This window comes from Mastomys coucha, unplaced genomic scaffold, assembly GCF_008632895.1.
Source record: "Mastomys coucha isolate ucsf_1 unplaced genomic scaffold, UCSF_Mcou_1 pScaffold21, whole genome shotgun sequence".
Lineage (NCBI taxonomy): Eukaryota > Metazoa > Chordata > Mammalia > Rodentia > Muridae > Mastomys > Mastomys coucha.
Genome location: NW_022196904.1, coordinates 115,078,468 through 115,096,331, shown reverse-complemented (window position 1 = coordinate 115,096,331; position 17,864 = coordinate 115,078,468). Strand labels below are relative to the sequence as shown.

The following is a 17,864-nucleotide window of genomic DNA, read 5'->3' as shown; positions in this document are numbered from 1 at the left end:
TCAGGACTCTGAGAGACTCTGTCCAGACCCTCTGCAGGCCCCACATGACTCAGACTTCTGTCCTCTGTCCTTCTTTGCTGTTCCCTTGCTGTTCCTTGTTCAGGCTGTGCTCCCTCCCTCTACCCCCCCCACACACACCCCAGGGTCTCAGGTTTTTGCACTGGTCATTGGTTCCCCTGCTAGGAACTTTCTTTCCCTGGCAGAGAGCCTCCTGGTGTCTCTTTCACCTCCTTCTGGGCTTTGCTCCAATGCACCTTCCTATGAGACCTTCCTTCAAGCTCCGCCTACATCTACCCCTCCCTGCCCTTCACCCCTGTGCAGTCTGCGCTGGGCTTATTAATGTCACTCATGTTCTCTCTTCTTTCCTGAGCTGAGCATACAGTGGCTGCTCAGTGAGCAAGAGGTCGGGAGCCTCTGACAGGATATCACAGAGGGTCTGGGCTTCCTCTGGGTGTTACTTAAGAAGAGTAGTCCCTGAGACGGTTTCCTCTGGGCTCCCCTTGCTTTGAACCCCTCCCCTCGCCCCAGAACATGTCCTGCCACATGAATACTAACTTGAGTCTCAAGGCCAAGTAAGTGCCACGTCAGTGCACACCCCAGGCTGCATCTAAACGTGGATGGGCTCAGATGATACATATTGCATGCCTGTTGAGGGCAGCAGATTCCTTGTGGCCATTCGTTCACATTAACCAATACTGGAATGCAGCATTGCAATCCAGAAGTTCTCCCTCTGAAAATAGTTAGAAACTCCTTGCTTGGGGCCAGAGAGGAGCTCCAATAAGCAAGTGCAGGGCTCCCCTGGCTGTCCTCACACCAGGTGGGCAGAGATATTGCCCACAATGTTTTAAGTCTCTCCTGCCCCCAGGCAGAGTGGCAGCAGCTGGCAGTGAGTGGGCCTCACCCACAGGAGTAAGGCAATTCGTAATCCGTTAACCTTGAATTCTGCAAAGCCTGCCACTCGGCAAGCTGGGGGTGGCTGGAGTCATTCTTGGGCAGAATTCAAATTAGCTCCTGCAATCAATGTGCAATTAATGGTTGCACACCCTGGGCATCCAGGCACTGTGCCCCGTGCGGTGGGAAGAGTGAAGGGTGTAGCTTCATTTTGGAGCAGAGGTGGGGATGGGGGTGCTCACAGATGAGCAATCCTAGTTTGAGAAAGAGATGCTAAAAAGGTCTGAGTTTCGTCAACTCCTTGGCCCAGATATTCCTAATAGTGCCAGCATTTACTGAGTGCCTACTGTGTGCCAGATGCCTTCCTCACCCCTGGCTCTGGGGCACATTCTTCCCTTTTTATAGATACAGAAAAATTGAGGGTCAGAGAGAGCAAATGTTGTTCAAAGTCACACAGCTGGTCGAGTCCTGGGTTTAACTGACTGCCCAGCCAGTCTTAAGCATTCAGCATTCGCAGACCTGCAGGATATGACCACAACTTGCTGTCCTTTTTGTGGCCTCTCGGGTCACGATCTGGATCTCTGGTGTGGAGAGCCTGGGTGGGGAAGCCCTGTTTGTCACATCCTATGCTCGGCCCCTTGTGCAGGCTGCCTCTTTGCAAGCTTTCTGCCCTCCTGCGTGGTGACAGAGAGCCTGTGGATAGGGATTGGTCTCAGATACCAAAGGTGACCAGGGACAAGCCTTTCAAACGCTGAGGTCCTGTATCCCCACCCCTTCCTAAGCTCCAGATGGGTCTTGCAGCCTTTGCAGAGCCCCCTGACAGCCTAAAGACCCACAGAAGCTGCCTTGTGGCTTAACTGGCGGCTATGGTTCTGGGTGAGAGGTCTTCTCCTGCCTTGAGTGAGGCTCCTTTGGGAGCGCCTCGCCTGGGATCTCTCACTTGTCCCTCTTCACTCCCGCGCGGCTCTGTCCCCCGCCCGCGCCCAGCGTGGCGCGCCCCCTCTCCGCGCGCGGGCGGGCGCTGAACAGTGTCGCCGGCTGCCTGCAGGTGTCTCCCCACGGAGGGGCGCGCGTCCCTGAGCCGTGGTCTCTGCCAGGCGCCGGCGGCTGCTCGCCGAGGCGCACTCGCGCTCCGGGCTCCGGGCGCGCTGGTCGGCTCCACTCTGCGGCCCCAGTCGCCCGGCGTCCTCGTCGTCCCGCGTCCCCGCCGGGGGCCATGGGCCTGCGCCGCGAGCGCCGTCGCCGACCGCAGGCACCCGAGCCCCGGGGCGGGCGCTGACGCGGGCACCGCTGCCAACTTCGCGCGGAGCTGCGGGCGGCGCGGGCGGCATGAAGACGAGCCGCCGCGGCCGAGCGCTCCTGGCCGTGGCCTTGAACCTGCTGGCGCTGCTCTTCGCCACCACCGCCTTCCTCACCACGTACTGGTGCCAGGGCACGCAACGGGTGCCCAAGCCTGGCTGCGGCCAGGGCGGCGGCGCCAACTGCCCCAACTCGGGAGCCAACGCCACGGCCAACAGCACAGCCGCCCCCGTCGCCGCGAGCCCGGCCGGCGCGCCCTACAGCTGGGAGGCGGGCGACGAGCGCTTCCAGCTGCGCCGTTTCCACACTGGCATCTGGTACTCGTGTGAGGAAGAGCTCGGTGGCCCGGGTGAGTGCTGGCGCGGGGTTCCCCGGGGACGCGCGCCAGCAGGTCCCGGGCCGGGGAGGTGGCGCGTCCCGGTCCCCCGCGCGCGTACCCTGGCTGCGGGTCCCAGGGCGTGCGATCCTTCTTTGGCCTGAAGTCATTTGCCCGCGCGCCCCTCCTTGCTCCCATCCGCCCCGTCTAGGCTCTGGAGATGATAGTGGGGGCCTGGGACCTTTGCTGTAGGCGACCCTTCCCACCGCAGATCTCCGGGGCTAGGAACCCAAGGGTTCTGCTACTCTAAGCTGCGCTGAACCTCTATGACAGGGCTGGGGAAAGCAGGGAGTAGGGGAGTCTGATGGGCACCCTTATTTCCTTCCACAAGCCAGGGTATCCTGGAGCTCTCCCAGGAGTGAATGCGGGAGTGGATGTTGTGGGAGGGAGAGAAGGGAGGCAGGCGGGAAAACAGGGCCAACTCTGGTCACTGGAGCTGGGGGATCCAGAAAGTCTTGGCTTAGCACAAGTCTCTTTCAGAACTGGGGAGGGGGCTGGCTTTTCAAAAAGTAGACTGACACCTTTGTCCCCTCACCCAGACAGCTGGGGCCGAAGTGAATACCCCAACAGGACAGCAAGGCTGGAGCACTCAGAGGACCTCTGCCTGACAGGGGACTGTGTCGTATGGTGGGTGGTACTGGCTGTGGAGTCAACCCACAGCTTGCCCATAGTAAGCCGCTGCTTAGGCAGGATCCTTTTGGATCCCCTTTATGTAGCTGTATCTTCCTCACACTCAGCAAAGCTTGAAATTTCCCAGGCCTGTCTTTAGTCACTAGCATATTGTCCCCTTTTCCTTTAAGATGTCACTTTTGTTAAGTCTTTGCTGTATCCCCCCCTCCCCCATTTCTGGGTATTGCTAATAAATATTTGCACTGTGACCTACAACATAGAAATGTTGGGTAGGGTCTCAGGCTGAAGGGACTGGAGGCATCACCGGTGCTGCTTGCTGGGCCCTGGGGAAGGTGAGGGTGGACAATTGAACTTTTCCATGACTTTGTCTGAGCGTGTTGGATATTTGCCCAAGACACACGGTATCTAAATAGTACTTGAGGTTTTATTGTGACATGTGTTAAAAACAAAACAAAACAAAACAAAAAAAACCCCCAAAACCCAAAACCAAAACAAAAAAGAAAGAAAAGAAAGAAAGAGGAAAACAAAAATTAACCAGAAAGCCTCTTGACTAAAACTTTCGCTTGCACAAGCCTGATCCTCCCACGCCATGGCAGCCATGGAGCACCATGTCTATGTCTATATGCCCCCTTCCAGACGCGGATCTCCATAGACCTGCATACAGGACAGCCCAAAGAACGAGAAGGGATGCCCATGGATCCTCCACCAACTGCAGGCAGCAGTTCCTGAGATCTGGGGAGGCCCTGCCCTGGGGGACGTGCCACCCTACAGTGCCTGGATGGGCCTTGTCCCTGGCAGCTTGAGCCAACCTGCCCCTGCCTTCGTTCATAGTGTGCCTGGGCTCTGGTGGCTCTCCTGAAAGTTCCCTGAAGGCGGCCGCCCAAAGCTCTGCAGCTCGTTCCTTGTTCCGTCCGTGCTTTATTGTCCAAACTTGACTGCTATGTTTTAAGAAATTGTTATCAGAAGCATGTTTAAAGCAATGCTAGCTAGCTCTTGTGCATTTTGAGCACCAGGCCCTGCTAAAGTTGTCACCTGTGGAATCTTGTTACATCCTAGCCTCTGGGCCAGGCAGCCACTTGTGGAAGACCCATTTTTGTGGATAGGCTCGGGGGTGGGGGTGGGGGTTGATGAGGGAGCTTGGATTGTCTTTTTGGTGGCTGGAGAACAAGCAGAGAACTGATGGAGATGGGGACCCGTGCAGTTAGGGACCTGAGACAGGAGCACTCATGGCCAATGTGAGACCTTCATCCCCCGGCCCCATTTGTCTCGATGCTCCTGGGCGATCTTCTGGGTGGATAAAAACTGCTTCCACTTGGTTTGTCTTGACTACAGCTCGTTCCTCCCAGAAAACCACAATTGCCTTTCCCTGAGCTTGTCAAATAGTTGCTGACGAGAATTCTGGGAAGTCTAAGGCCGTTCAGATGGGCTTCCCTCACTGCTGTGCACACCCCCCCAGATCTTGCCTTCACCACTGAGCTCCAAAGGGTGTCAGGATGTACCTGGCCTCAAACTTTTGTTGCCATGACAACCTGTCTTCTGGGTTCTGTGATGATTTTATTTTATTTTTTTTACTCCAAGAGGGAAAAACATCCCAACAAGGCCTGAACAAATCCTGCCCTATTCTCCTTCACTGCTGCTGCTGCAGCCGGGGAAAGCCTAGGCCCCTATCCATGCAGCTGGGTCCACCCTGCTGGGGCTCCAGCTTGGGGATCCACACTGGATCACTGGATGCTCAGCAGCCCCTCCTTGCTCCTCAGCGTGGCTGCTCTTGTTTCTCTACCCCTGGGCACCTGTGAGGGGACATCTCCTAAGGCCCCTTTCCTGGAGATGACACTCCAGCCTATCCTGAACAGACCTCTAGTCAACCAGCCTCACCCCCTAAGAGGAGGCATGGGCGTCCTTATGCACAGCCAGAGGACAGCAGCCCTAAACGGTCTCCAGTCCCTTTCTGCAAATTAGATTTCTTACTGGGTTTAATATTTAGAAGAATTGAGAGGACTGCACTGGGGGGAGGGGACAAGGTTCGGGCCTGGAGAGGGGACAAGGTCTTGGGGTGCAAAGTGATGAGGTCGAGCTTATGCTGACTGTTGCTTATGTGATGTGTGAGCCTTGGCACTGTGTGTGTGTGTGTGTGTGTGTGTGTGTGTGTATGTGTGGTCTAGGATAGGAGTATATCAGGAAGACCAAGATTATGGCATTACGAGCCTGCAAGGCTGGCTGAGTGGCATTGGAGAGAGAGAAAGGGACAGGCCCTGGGAGGGGAGGAGGTATGGTCTGAGAGTGATGTGGGAGCTTGCAGGCAGAGATGCTGGACCTGTAGGTTTATAGTCTGACTCTAGACTCGCTTTGTCCTGTGTGGGATGGTAGATGGATAGATCTTCCTCTTGCCACCATGAGACTTTGGCCAGAGCCTCTGCTTGCTGCCCTGCAGATGGAGAGGAAAGCAGGCCACCCCACCCCAGGGGCTGGGGCTCAGTGACCCCATGGGGACTGAGCCTTGCTTCTGCTCCTCTGGCCTGAGCCTCGGTATCTAGCCCACGGACACCTCTCTCCCCTCCCTTAGATCCTTCCCACAGTTCCTGGAGCCCAGAACCACTGATGCCCAGTGCTACTACCCTGCATCTCAGAATGCTGCTCTTGCTGTTTCCAGGTCTTTACATTCCAGCCATGTTGGCTTTTAACACAGCAGGCTCCCTCTGGCTCTAGGGCCTTTGCACAAGGCTATTCCCTTACCTGAGCGCGTTTCTCCCAGATCCACTGTTTTCCATGATTTAAGTCTGCCAGGGTACTCCCGACCACCTGACAATGACTGTCCTTACTTTATGTTTCCTGCATACGCTCTTTTCCCATCATCCTGACCATTGGTCTCACGTCCACATTAGTCAACAACACTTGCTCACCGTGTGCCTTGTGAACTCGGGGGTTGATGCTTAAAATTCTTTGGGGATTTATTTATTTTTATTTTATGTATACAGGTATTTTGTCTGCATGTATGCCTGTGTACCACAGGAGTGCCTAGTGCCTGCAAAGGCCAGAAGAGGGTGTCAGGTCTCCTGGAACTGGAGTTATAGACAGTTCTGAACCACCATGTGGTTGCTGAGAGTTGAATTCCTGTCCTTGGGAAGAACAGCCAGTGCTCTTAACCACTGGGCCACCTCTCCAGCCTTTGGAATGGATTCTTATCTATGCTGTCTGTCACTTTATATGGAGCTTGGAATGGAAGCACACAGCAGGTACTCAGCAGAACTTTGTAGAACGTGTGTTAGTTGATGTCTCTGGTTCTTGGCATTAGTTCTTCCAGACCTAATTTGCTTCTGGCAGGGGCGGACCACACTTTCCAGTGTAAGGCTACCACACAACCCCTTCCTAAAGGAGGCATGAGTCAGGACCCTTGTGATGCCCCCAGCTGGGAGGTTGCTAGTGCCCAGGGTGTGTGGGCATCATGCTAGATAGGCTTCTTGCTGGGAGTGTGTAGGAGAAGATGAGCTTTGGTAGGTATCATAGCCCTCAACAAGCACTACCTCCTCTCCCCGCATAGCAGCGCAGACTTACCCAAGGTCACATATCTAGCAAGTGGCCAAACTGGGATGTGAGGTCCAGTGTGCACCCCCCACCCTTGAATCCCCACATCCAGTTTAATCAGCCTCCCTGGGCTCCTCCAGCCTGTCTCACGGGGGTGGGGTGGGGTGGGGGCAGAGCACTATGCAAGGAGTCACAAGCTCTGGGTTTGAGCCCAGACTCTGCTGCCAGCTTGCTAAGTGGCTTTGGAAGTCATACCCCCTCCCAGTGCCTCTTGTCTTTTCTTTGATTGGAGATATCTATCTATCTATCTATCTATCTATCTATCTATCTATCTATCTATCTATCTATCAATCTATCTATCTATCTACCTCACATTTATTTGGCTTTAGGGTCAGTCTTGCTTCTAGTTCCTATCTCACCATTTACCTACTGTGTGACCTCTGGTGGGAGTTTGCCCTCTCTGAGACTCTGTTCCCTCAGCTTGGGCAGGAGGACCACCCTCATGATAGATTTACTGGGTTTAACCAGTGGTGTGGATAAACATACTTTCTGTGGTCCAACCTGGTGTCAGAATGTGGGTAAACCTACTTTCTGTGGTCTAACCTGGTGTCACGAGTGCAGGTAAACCATACTTTCTGTAGACCAACCTGGTGTCAGGAGTCACAGGCCAACAGCATGAGCCGTGTACAACTTTAGTGTCCTGCAGTGTCATTTAATAAGGGGCCAGCATCTGGAAATGGAGGCAGCTCACAGGACTACCTGGACTTGGGGACAGGCTCTGCATCCATTCCTTCTTTCCATACTATAGATATACATGACAGTTCTTTGAGAGCTTGGGCCCTAACCCTGAAGTCCCATAGAACACCCCTTTCCATCACATCCCACTCTTCCATGGCCAGCTCAGCTTGACCTTGTCCTATGACCCTGGCTGACTGGCAGGTAACCAGTCAGCCAACAGCCAAAGGGGTTGTATTAAATCCAAGCTGAGTCCACTCCGATACCTTGCATCTCACTGGGAGCTTTGCTAGTGCTTGTGAGGATCTTGGGAACCCTCCCCAGGGCTATTCTGGCCTCCCTCCCTACCACACCACCTTCCTTAGTAGTCCTCCAACAGACCCAGGCACTCCTGCCGCAGGACCTTTGCACACACAGCTCCTTTGTTTCTTTGTTTTTGTTTTTAAAGGCTTATTTAGTTTAAATTTTATTTATATGTAGCTGTCTTCAGACACACCAGAAGAGGGCATCAGATCCCATTACAGATGGTTGTGAGCCATCATGTGGTTGCTGGGAATTGAACTCAGGACCTCTGGAAGAACAGTCAATGCTCTCACCCGCTGAGCCGTCTCTCCAGCCCCACACAGCTCCTTTTCTTGCTGTGCCAGCTTGCCTTTTGGGATCATTCTGTTGAGTCAGTGACCTCCTGCTCAGCTCTGCCTTTCTCTCTATTCCTCACTGTTCTAAAAGCTGCTTGTCTGTGGCAGTTAGCTTCCATTTCTCCTCTTCTCCCTGGGACACAGACTTGGACTGCTACCACTCAGCAAGGGCCAGTGGACCCTGCTGAATGTATTGGGGCCTAGTATCATCTTAGGACCCCTCTGTGTGGTAAGAGGCCAGACTGCTCTGTGCTGTTGTCCTCATGGACTTACTGGACCTTCTTCCTCTCTTGATCACTCCATGCCTAAAACGTCTAGGGGACCCCTTAACCAAAGGGGCTGTTGTTTCCCTTTATTAAATTTGAGCATGTTGCACAGCTGGCCTCTATGATGCCTGTGGGGCACGGTGGGGAAGCTCATTGATGCCAGGTGACAGAGACAGGTGAAGGAGCTCAGTAGGACACCACTGCTGCTCTGAGGCCCAGCCCCAGACTGGGGTCCGAGATTATCTGCTGCCCAGGTAATAGCATTTGTGGCATTCTTGTCTGTCCAGTCCCAGGATTCCGTTACAGCCCATGCTCTCTTGGTCCGAGCCCTGCTTCTTTCAGTCCTGCCTGCTCACTGATGATGTGCAGTTCCCAGGTGAGACTTTTTCCAGACTCAGGGCTTTTGCTTAGGCAAGGCCCTTAGCTGGTACTCCCTTCTCTAGCCACAGTTTTCCGGTTCTTGGCAGTTCCACGGCCAGCCTCACCAGCTACGCTTCCCTTAGTCTCTTCTCACTCCACTGAAACTCATTGTTGATTTCTGGACACTTTCTAGTTTGTGCTGCTTTTTGATTGTCTATTGACACATTATCTCACTCAGTAGTCTTGGCTGCTCTATAACTTGCTATGTAGACCAGGCTGGCTTTTAATTCCAAGACATCCATCCTCTGCTGGGCCTATGGATAGGTGCCACCATACCGGCTGCAAGCTGACAGTTGTATCTCCTGTCCTAAAGTGCTCCAGTGAGCACCTGCAGAGCACAGACCAGTCTTAAGGTCTGGGGTCCTCAGGAAGTGGGGGGGGGGTCCTGTGGCTTGGGCGGGTTCTCAGGTCTCAGGATGTGTCAGCCTGGGTGAGGGCACTGGTGGAGGCAGAAACAGCCCTAAGCAGAGCCTTTCATAAACCCCTCCTGGTTGTCAGAGGCAGCCCTGGCTTTCTTACTCCTCTGGGAAGTCAGGATTGCATCGAGAGGGGCTCTTTGTGTCACGACCTTCTTGTGCTTCCTCACTGCCTTCTGTCAGCCACAGTGGGAGGTCACGATCTGTCTAGGAACAGTCTGGAGATTAATACAGCCCTGTTGCCTTTCCATTACACAAGAGTGACAATGTGGTCCGGATACGGAGGTGGGCTGCCCACGCTGTTCAAGCTTGCCATTTTGGGGGAACTTGGCTGTGAGTGCAGGGCCCCTGATGAGGATGTGTTAGTTGGGATTTTTGTCAACTTGACATAAGCTAGTGTCAGCTGGAAAGAGGGAACTTCATTTGAGAAAGACCTCCATCAGACTGGCCTGTAGGCAAGGAGCACCTTTTTCTTTCCTTTCTTTCTTCCTTCCTTCCTTCCTTCCTTTCTTTCTTTCTTTCTTTTATTTATATCTATCTACCTATCTCTATCTATCTATCTATCTATCTATCTATCTATCTATCTATCTATCTATCTATCTATCTATCTATCTGCATAATAGATTACATGGGAGGCCTAGCCAATTGTGGGCAGTGCCACTATGAGCAGGTGGTGTTGGATAGTATAATAAAGTAGACTGAGCAGGACATGAGGAGCAAACCAGTAAGCAGTGTTCCTCCAAGGCCTCTGCTTCAGTTCCTGTCTCCAGATCCCTCTCCTCCCTAAGCTGAGTTTGGTCACAGTGTTTATCATATCAAGGGGAAGGGGACACAAGGTGAGGAGTCCCAGTTGGGCTTCTGGGAGCAAAGCTGGATGGCTTGTGGATAGTTCTGGGTGGGAGTGCTGTGGCATCCCGTCTTGGGTTTCAACTTCCCAGGGTCAGTGTAGCTATAGAGAAGGAAGAGAGACAGGGACACACAGTGGTGGGGATGCGGGCAGAGTCTGAGAGGACACAGCAAGGCTGAGCCAGATTCCAATGGAAAGCAAAAGGGGAGACTATTGCAGGGACAGGCACAGGGAATCATATGGAAACAGAAATAAATAGGAGAGGAGGCACACACAGGTGTGCTCTCCATATACAGCCACACATGCACAGCCCTAAGCACATGCATGCACACATATGCACAGCACACACACATTAATGCACACACAAACTCATTTTGCACATATATGCACCCCATACCAACTTGCCCTCATTTGCAAACATGTCTACATACATGCACATGTACATAATTCACATGTACATGCTTGCATATGAGCACATTCACACAGTCAGGCACATACAACCTATTTGTGCAAGAGCACACCCATATACCTATGAGTACCTGTATACAAATATCTCTATGCATCATGCACACACATGCTTTCACACACATGTACACTCATGCATACTCATGTACACCTCTACTTATGCACACATACTCCCATATTCTCACCTAGCCACATATATCTGCATACATGCACAGTGCATACGCATACTCACATTCATGTATCCACTTGCATACATGTCCACACCTGAACACACATGACTTTAGCTGAACACACATGCTTCCATACTTGCCTGCACATGCACAAACATATCCTTACACCTAACACACACATACACACAGCACACATGCCAATGCTTGCACACATACATACATATGTGCACCCATGGGTATGCAGCTTTCTCTGCAGTGTGCAAACACAGACACTTGTTGTTTACCCCAGGGGCTGGGAAGCTGAGTCTCACCAAAGTTCCCTTTTCAGTCTGCGGAGGAACACCCACACTGGTATCCATCTTGGCGCTGGACTGCTTCAGTGAATGAATCCAAAGTCTGGCACTCTGGCTTTCAAGCCTGCTTGGGGTTACTCTGACGCGGTGGAGTCTGAAGCATCAAGGCAGTTTTGGATACACTAGGGGATACTCTGATGGGAGGGGTCTGCAGTGGGGAAGCTCAGTTGGTTTTTAGTCCAGTCTCACTAGGTCAGGCTGGCCGCGAACTTGCAGCCCCTTGGCCTCAGCCTCAACAGAGCATTGCAAGCCCGCCAACTTCCATAGGCTAATCTCCCATGGCGGGGCTAGTCTGACTCACATTTTACTGAGTCGTATTTTCTTGGGAACTTACTTTTTCAGCTAGAGTTTCGAGTGTATTGCATACCTTTTAGCGTGGAGAGAAAAATACTGACTTTTCTATAAGCTTCTTTTTTTTCAGCTCATGTAAACATGAAGTTTCCTTTTCTCCTGATTTGTCTTGCAAAACTGTCCGAGGTATGAGGCTCTGGGGAGGCTGCTTCAGCCTGTGGCCCTGACACAGCACTGACAGTTCGCTGTTTTCTCCTTCTTCTCTGGAGCCTTTGTGTTGGACAGTCTACAGTCCCCCCTCTCTCTTCCTGCCTATCTCTTAAAGAACCAGAATTCTTGGATTTTTCAATTCTGTTTGCTTATATTTTCTGGCACCTGCTTATTTTCTTGTAGCCACCTTGTCTTTCCTGAGGTTTGTTTTGTTAATATTTTCAAGTCAAAATTTTTGTTTGCGTAGTTTAAAATGATGGCTGCATTTGATTGCTTCGAGTTTGCCTCTGAGCACCACTTTGGCCATGTCTCATGGGTTCCTAGATGCAGTGTCTTTGAAAATGATTTTGTACAATTTTGACGGCTGCAATTTGGTTCCTCAAGATCTGAAATTTTAGTTTTGTTGCTTCTTTATCCAAGCATAATTTAGCAAAGCGTTTACAAATTTCCCAGGGCACTTTTTTTGCTTGTTTGCTTACATTTTTGTCATTAATTTTTAATTGACTGAGTTATAGAAAAAGTGAGCAGGACAGGTCCCTGCATATACATTTGCATACATGTGTTTATGGTAAACATTTCATTTGAAACAGCAGGTGGAGTCCCTAAGTGTCTTTTAAGGCAGCTATGCAGAGTACTACCCTGGGACCTGAGAGAGCTCAGCAGTAAAGAGCAGGTGCTGAACTATCAAGCACTGCAGTTCCTACCCCAGCACCATCTGGACAGCTGGGTGTGGTCCCACATATGCCTGTGACCTCAGCGTTGATGAAGGTGGAGACAGGCAGCCAAAGAGCCACCCAAACCACAGGCTTCAGGTTCAGAGAGAGATCCTGCCTTCAAGGAATAAAGCAGAGAGTGATAGAGGACACTTGACACCCTCCTCTGGCTTCTGACACACACACACACACACACACACACACACACACACAGGCACTGCTCTCTGTCCGTCTTTACTCCCTGTGTCTTCCATCAGCTGGGTGGGGCAGGTCACCCTTTCTCTGCAGCAAGGCTCTCTGTTCTTGTTTGCCTCTGGGATGGCTTGGTTTTTATTGAGTCTGAGTCTATGTTATTCATCACGAGGAAATTCATGGCAGTTATATTTTCGTTGTGGAATTGTGGAATTGATCTTTTCTCCAGATAAAATGGCTGTGCTCCCTAGTGAACGCTTTCTCCTCTGACTACTGTTTTTCATATCTGAGCCTTGCTGTCCTTTGTCACATCTTTGACATTTCCCTCTCCCTTCTGCTTCCCCGTTTCCATGTCTCCTCTCGGGCTGAGATGTAAACAGTGTTTTCTTTTGGTTCAAGCTGAGGGTCTTAACCACTTAACATTTTATTACAAAGACATTTGGTTCCATCTTTCTTTTAATTAAAATATGTATTTGTTATTATGTGTATGGTGTGGGTGTGTATGGTGTGTGTCTATAGTGTGTATGGTGTGTACGTATATGGGATGTGTGTGTATGGGTGTGTGCAAACATGTGGGAGTCAGAAGACCACTCTATGGGGTTGTTTCTGCCCTTATACCTTTGCATGGGTTCCTAGGGTTGAACTCAAGTCACCAGGTTTATTCAGCAAGACTTCTTGTCTGCCTCCCTTCTCTACTTTGGTCAAATGACTTCAGCTCATAATTCTTTAGGGTTTTTTTTTTTTTTTTTTTTTTTTTTTTTTTTTTTTTTTTTTTTTTGAGACAGGGTTTTATTACTACATAGCCATGGCTGGCATGGAACTTGTTATGTGGACTATGCTGGCCTTGAACTCACAGATCCACCTCCTTCTTCCTCTCCAGTGACAGGACTAATGGTGTACAACACCATTCTCAGTAACATCTTATTTACTAATATTTCACTACATGGGTTTTATCTTTTTAAAGATCAATTTTATTTTTACTCCCATATAGTCACAAATGTTGCAGGTACCCATGTAGGCCAGCAGAGGGAATCAGATCCCATGGAGCTGGAGTTGTTGTGACCCACTTGAGATGGGTGCTGGGACCTGAGCTTGGGTCCTCTGAAAGAGTGGTGAGTGCCCTTAACCACCAAGCCATCTCGGCAGCCTGTATGGGCTCAGTTTTGTTTTCTTTACCAGTGACTTAAAATATATTGATGTAAAATCAGTTTTTAATACTTGCTGACACGTCTAAATATCCCATCTCTGGTAGGAGGAGAACATTATTAGTTGCTTTGGAAGTCTGTTTTGTTCCTAGTTGTGACAATGACTATAACTCCATTTTGTGGCTGTGTGTGCCTCTACTGGCAGATTCAAACCCTCTTTGGAAGCTGCTCTCCAGTTTTTCTATCGGTGGGCTTCCATGCACAGCATATGGGACGTGTGTTGGCCACCAGCTGTGTGCCAGGACCCATGAGGATACTGGCTACAGTTTGGAAGATGGCCTGTCAGTTTTCATGGTCGTGACAAACCTGATAAAACAACTTAAGAGTTATCTTGACTCACAGTCTCAGGGGCTCTGCTCTGAATAGTTGCAGAGAGGAGACATGGGAGGGCAGATGTGCTGCAGATGTGCTGCAGATGGGATTTGCCCTTACCATGGTTGGCTTCCCCCAGCTCCTGCTCACTGTGTGCCTCTGTGGCCTTCACTGCAGATGTATGTGGCTGTCTCCCTTACATCTGCTGGACATCATCCCATGTGTTCTGCCACTTAGGGTCAAGGAAGTGACTCTGGGGACCATAAGCCTATACTTTATTTCTTGGCAGAAATTAGCTATATTTTCTTTCCTTGAATTTTTTCTTTTCTTTTCTCTTCTCTTCTCTTCTTTTCTTTTTTCATTTCTTTTCTGAGCTGAGGGCCTAGACAAGCACTCTGCCAATGAACTAAATCCCCAATCCTCCTTGAATTCTTGTGTGCTTCCTTCCCTCTTAAATATGCATATATATATGCATTAAAAACATTTTTTTTGAGGCAAGGTGTATTGTAGCCCAGGGTAACCTAAAATTCTCTATGTAGTGAGTGATGACATTGAACCCCTGATCTGTCCTCCTCTACCTTTTGAGTGATGAGATCACAGGTGTGTACCTCCACACCCAGCTTATGTGGTACCATGGTTTTAACACTGGGCTTTTATGTACCAAGTGGGTTACACCCTCAGCCCAAGATGTCTTGTTTTAAAGGCACTCCCCCCCGTGTGTGTGTGTGTGTGTGTGTGTGTATGTGTGTGTGTGTGTGTGTGTGTGTGTGAGAGAGAGAGAGAGAGAGAGAGAGAGAGAGAGAGAGAGAGAGAGAGAGAGAGAGAGAGAGAGAGAGAGAGAGAGAGAAAGAGAGAGAAATATCTAGGAGGTCATAAGAGGGCACAGAATCCCCTAGAACTGGAGTTTCAAGCAGTTGAGAGCCACCATGTGGATTCTGGAAATGGAACTCAGGATTTCTTCAATTCTCTTACCTGCTGATCCATCTCTCCAGCCCCAAATGGCTTTAAAAACTGTCCTGGAACTTACAGATCAGCTCAGAAAGGGCTGATTGTGATGATGATGGTTTTGACTTCATAGACTCCACTTTCTGAAGCAGCTTTTGGTTCACAGCAAGCTGAGTGGAAGGTTGAGAGGCCTCCCGAGGGACACATGCTCAGCTCCCTATTTCTTGAATCCCACAGGGCCATCTCCCAGGCCGCAGTGAACCTGGCCTATGCTGGCTGGTGCTGACAGTGGCCTTGGGTGAGTGTGGAAAGCCCTCACTTCTATGCCCTGACTTTTCCTGCTTAGACCATTGCTTGGTCTCTTCCTCCATCTCCCTTCCAGCCCTGGCAACCAGTGATATCACTGTCATAAGCGTGTCACAGAGTTTGACACACGGTCTGGAGCCTTTTCTAGTCTAGCTTTTATCATTAAGCAATGAAGCATGTAAATCCCTGCCCACCCTCCTGCCCTCCTTACCTACCTTCCCTTCTCACCCACCTTCTGTCCCTCCATCCCTTCCTTTTCCCCTCCCTCCTTCCTTTCCTTCCTCCCTCTACCCCTCCCTCCCTTCCTCTCTTCCTTTCCCTTCTTTCCAGCACACCAAGCACACATCCTCCAATAGCCACAAACACAATCTTTTCACATAGTTTTCATTATATAGCTTCTTTATTTACTGCTAAATAATATTTCATTCACTGGGCATATCATGGTTTATTTCACCCATGGAAAGACATCTTGGTTATTTCCAAGGTCAGGACACTTCTGCTGTAAACAGGTGGACACAGTTATCACCGTTCTTAACACCAAATAATGTGGATTTGGGGACTCTGAGAAAACTATGTTTACTATTTAGGAAACCACCAGGTTGCCTCTTATTAAGTTAGCTGCCACTACCAACTTTCTGCCACTCAAGACCCTCCATCTTCTGCAGCTGTGGGCACTCTAGGTTTTAATATTCATGCTGTTCCATTTCCCGCTCCTCCTCCAGGACACACTCACTGATGGGACTGACTGCAGGTCTGTCTTCCAGGTCAGTTCTTCTCTGTCTCACAGTTTTGCTGGGGTTTATTCTGGCTTCATCGAAGGCATTTGCCTTCCAGACAGTTTAGAGCCCATTCCTCAGCCCCTGGCATCTCTGGGCCTCAAGCACCTCCCATTTTTCTGCCCCCACCCATCCTGCGTGTAACCCTTGATGGCCTAGAACTTTCTGTAGAGATAAGGCTGACCTGTAACTCAGAGGTCCTTCTGCCTCTGCCTTTGCCTCTCTAGTGCTGGGATCACAGACACGCACCACCTCCCACTTCTCTGCCCTGTGCCCAGGGTGTGTCCCTGCCAGACCAGCTTCGAGGCCTCCTAGTAGACAGAGGACCTTGCTTCCTCTGTGCTGTGTTCTGCGTTTGATTCTTTTTGGCTTTCTAAAGATGTGCAAGGTGATGTCAATGGCAGAGAAGGTTCTAGGCCCTCATTCCAGCTCCAGCACAGAGAACACATATCAAAAAAAGGGAAACCCTTGGCTGGTAGGTTGGAGAATGTCACACATCTGTAACTGTCCACCCTCCCACACATCCCAGCATTCCGGAGGCAGAAGCAAGCATATCTCTGTGAGTTTGAGGCCAGCCTGGTCTACAAGGTGAGATCCTGTATCAAAACGCAGACAAATGAAAGTAAAAGAAAGAAAGAGAGAGAGAGAGAGAGAAAGAAAGAAATAAAACTAGTTCTGGGGATGTGGCTCAGTGGGAGAGTGCTTACTTAGCAAGACCCTGGCTTCCACTGCAAATGAATACCAAATAAATAAAATAAATAGAAATAAACTTATTAATTAATTTGTTGTCTGTCCCTCAGCTCTGCTAGCTATGGCTCTGACTCGTCATATTTGTCGTTTGGGAGTGAAATAAGTCTCTGAGCTTCAGGCCACCAACTCTCTACACTGTTGGAGTGATTTTTTTTTTCCCATAGGACTGAGCCTGCGATTCGCTCCTCTGAGTGTGTCTTTCTGCCCTTTGTGTGTGTCTAGCTCTTTCCGGGCCCATCCCTTCCTCCTTTGGCTCCCGTTTCTCCTCCCTGGCAGCTCTCCTGGGCTAAATCTGTTCGTATCTCCCAAGTGCTGGAGGCTTCTTGGGGGTTTATATTTTCCTAGGGAAACTGAACGCGTGCTCTCAGGGATGACTTTGCACTTCTCACAGTGAGTGTGTGAGAACGAGGTTTACCGCCCCACCCCCACCCCCACCCCAGTATGCCAGGCTGCTGTTTAGCTTGCCTGCTGCCTCCCTTCTTCCCTTTCTTCCTTTTGGCTTTTTCTTCTCTTTTATTCTTTGAGATGAGGTCTCACTATGTAGCCCAGGCTGGCCCCTGACTCCTAAGTCCTGAGATTACTGGTGTGGACTCTCTCCTAGGCTTCCTAATTTCTTATCCTCGGATATGAAAGGGTACCTTCTGGGAGCTCCTTTATTCACAAATGGGTGATGGCTTCCTCTGTGGGGTTTTCTTCTCCTCCTCCTTGCCCCCTTCCCTTCATTTCTTTCTCCTTCTAAGTCTGGCTCGAGGACTTAGCTTCTTTCAGAGTTCTGCCTTTTCTGGGTTTGTTTCCATTCCGTACTCATATTTTTAGGTAGGCTCTCTTCGTCTCACCTCCGGGGATTGAATGTGGGAGAAGGCTTGCTCCCTGCCACTCCAAGGCAGTCTGTAGTCCTGTCTTAACGGAAATGCACGCTGTGCAACTTCTGTTCCCAGCATGCTTCAGTCCTCCCCAGCTGCAGGTTTACTCTCTCCTTCAGCCCCCAAATGCCATGACTCTCAGCATCGTGGATGCTGAGTGAATGGGTGACAGGGATGATCAGGTTGGTCTGGAACCTGGTTCCCTTCCCATAGAGGGTGAGCGTAGCTCACGTGGACGGGGCAATGTGGAGGTGTGGGTACAGCGGGAGGTGG

General features: G+C 50.5%; 1 protein-coding gene across 1 annotated transcript in view; it reads left to right on the top strand.

The window, feature by feature from the left end:
• The first annotated feature begins 1,961 nt into the window (after positions 1 to 1,961).
• The window catches only part of Gsg1l (GSG1 like), a 200,885-nt gene continuing 184,982 nt past the window's right edge, over positions 1,962 to 17,864 (top strand). The window contains exon 1 of the mRNA XM_031388231.1: positions 1,962 to 2,539. Coding sequence (XP_031244091.1) covers positions 2,221 to 2,539 — 319 coding nt within the window. The 5' untranslated portion in view covers positions 1,962 to 2,220. The remainder of the gene's footprint in view (positions 2,540 to 17,864) is intronic.